General features: G+C 48.7%; 1 protein-coding gene across 1 annotated transcript in view; it reads right to left on the bottom strand.

The window, feature by feature from the left end:
* Positions 1-302: 302 nt before the first annotated feature.
* LOC116379894 (E3 ubiquitin-protein ligase RNF38-like) overlaps positions 303-2,714 on the bottom strand; it is a gene marked incomplete at both ends in the record, with an annotated part of 3,048 nt that continues 636 nt past the window's right edge. Inside the window, 7 exons of the mRNA XM_031841852.1 lie at positions 303-490; positions 589-692; positions 793-978; positions 1,310-1,480; positions 1,782-1,943; positions 2,027-2,396; positions 2,481-2,683. Of these exons, the coding sequence (XP_031697712.1) occupies positions 303-490; positions 589-692; positions 793-978; positions 1,310-1,480; positions 1,782-1,943; positions 2,027-2,396; positions 2,481-2,683 (1,384 nt within the window). The remainder of the gene's footprint in view (positions 491-588; positions 693-792; positions 979-1,309; positions 1,481-1,781; positions 1,944-2,026; positions 2,397-2,480; positions 2,684-2,714) is intronic.

Consider the following 2,714-nt stretch of genomic DNA (forward strand, 5'->3'; position numbering starts at 1 on the left):
ATACATATACACATATACATATATATACATATACACATATACATATACACATATACATATACACATATACATATACACATATACACATATACATATACATATACACATATACATATATATACATATACACATATACATACACACACACACACACACACACACACACACACACATACATACATACATACATACATACATACATACACACACACACACACACACACACATACATACATACATACACACACACATACATATACACACACACATACATATACACACATACATACATACATACATATAGAGAGAGAGAGAAGAAGAAGTCACTTTAAAAACCAAAATGATATCCTTAGGTGTATCACGTATTAACATCATTACTGGTTGACAGGTAGCAGTTTGTCCTACCTCATAGTTCTCAACCTCTCCGTCATCAACATCCAGCTCTAGATTGATAGTGGGGGCCACATTTGGGGGCACGGGAAGCATAGACCTGTATGTGGTAGAAGACACGGTAGACTAAATTTAGTGGACTGCAGTTGTCTACCCGTGTAGTTCCAACATGAACTTGAGAAAGTTAAAGTCACTTACAGGAAGTAAGGCAGGAAGCTGGGGTGGTAGGGTGATGGGGGCACAGCCTGCTGAGAGCGGTAACGCCGACTTGTGAATCGGCGAGGCATAAAGTGGGGATAGGGCTGTGAAAGACGGGACAAAGAAAAGAAAATGGATTCATTCCTCCCAGTGAAAAGGCTTCATTTTACCATAATCAAACAGTGTGGTCACGCATGTACTCACCACTGTAAAGAACTCATGCGACAGGGGGTCATGGTGCGAGAGGAACTGGAGTGGTGTGGCGGGCGGCAGGGTGGAGTGAGGCTGGTGGTGGTGGTGGTGGTGGTGATGATGGGCGTAGCTGAAGCCTCCACCTACTGAAAGCTGCTCTCCCAGAATATCAACCTCATTTTCGATCCTCTGTAAAGGCTGTGAAGAAACACGCTTTATCATCGATCATGACAATTGGATAACGAGGGTTGTGATGGGATAACAACTGGGACAAAGACGTTTACAGGGAGCTTTGTTGGCTTTTTTTTTGCTGCTAAATCAGGACAGCAGATTTTTCAATACGATACATTGTTATTTTAAAACTATTTTTGGGGTAAAAGACATCTTTCTATTATTTAACCACAACTTCAGAAACATGAATGGCTTCCTTCATGCATACCATGGTCCTTGTGTTTCCATCTTTAGCGCAGAATGATGAGAGCTTGTGTAAATAAAAAGCTAAACTATAAATCCTAACTCATTCACGTACCGATCGTGGCTGTTGCGTCTGGAAAGGCAGGAACTGTGCGGGTGTGGGGAGGTGGGGCGGGTGGTGGGAGAGGTGGGGTGGATGGGGAAGCAGGAACTGAGGGTCACTGGACAGCAGCGAGGGAAAGGCATAGGGCACCGGCAAATGTTGCATTGAACAAGCCTGTAGCATCTAGAGAAGAGGTGAATAAGAAGAGAGAGAAAAGTTAGAGATGCTTGTTTTTCACCATTGTGATTGTGATGTGCCAAGTCCTGCCACAAGGTGGAAGCAAATACCTGAAAGATTAACGAGCCCCTTTAAACAGGGAAATGTTCTGCAGGTCTTTCCTATATGTTACCCACTTTCCTTTTTGTGCACTTTGCTTTTTCTTTGGTCGATATATGAGAGACTGTACAGCACAAAGTGTACTTTCTTATCAACAAACAAGCCCACACACACTCCTACAAGATGCACAGTGCTGTGTTCTTCTCACCGGGTGGTAGTGTTGTCCAGTGCTGAAAACCACACTGCAGGCGGGGACTTGCTGTGAGGAACAGGTGGGAGGAAGGTGCTGGCCGCTGCACAAAGGCGCTGCCAGGCTGTGCGGAGGGACTGGGGTCACTGTGTAGGACACTGGTACACTGGCCTGCTGCAGCTGGGGAGAAAACACACCACAGTTAATATGCAGCCACACACACAACTCTCCAAGTGATCTAACACAAGTATTTGCAGACTAACCTGTTCATGCAAGTCCATGACCATGGCTCCTTGCTGCTGTTGCGTTGCATGATGCTGTTGCGGGTGATGATGGTGAAGGTGATGATGGTGGGAAGCCGGGTGCAGTAGTCGGGGCGACATGGTGGGAGGGTGGAAAGCTCGGGGCTCCTCCAAACCTGCCCCTCCAACTGTAGGAGGCTGACCATAGACGCTGGGTGTGTGTGTTGGGTATGCCTGGTGTGTGGAGGGATGGGGGTTGTGGTGGTAGTTTTCATCCTGGTGCTCTAATGGCGACAGGCGAGGTGCAGGGCCTTGGGTGGAGGGGTGGTGATGGGGAGGCATGTGACGGGTGGGTCTGGCGAGACGGCCGCGCTGGCGCCTCGCTGGCGGGCTAGAGGTGAGGAAAGAGGGACAGTTTTACATTTAGGACCATCAGTTAACCAACTCAGCTGCAGACATCAAGAAATCAACTGACCTGCGTCTGTGCCGAGCAGGAGTGAGGCATCTCTCCTGATGGTAGTGCGTGTGGGGGTGAGGTTGCCTTCGACTTGGGGGTCCTGACTCCCAGGGGCGGATGGGGGGAGACGGGGTGGATGGTGGGGGGGCGGATGAGGTCAGCTGTTCCAAAACAGACTGACTGGACAGCCTCTGGCGCTTTGGACTGGGGCTTTCCTCACCCTGCCGGGGGGGGGGGGGGGGGGGGGGGGGA

This window comes from Anarrhichthys ocellatus, unplaced genomic scaffold, assembly GCF_004355925.1.
Source record: "Anarrhichthys ocellatus isolate YVR2014 unplaced genomic scaffold, GSC_Weel_1.0 scaffold5474, whole genome shotgun sequence".
NCBI classification, from domain to species: Eukaryota; Metazoa; Chordata; class Actinopteri; order Perciformes; family Anarhichadidae; genus Anarrhichthys; species Anarrhichthys ocellatus.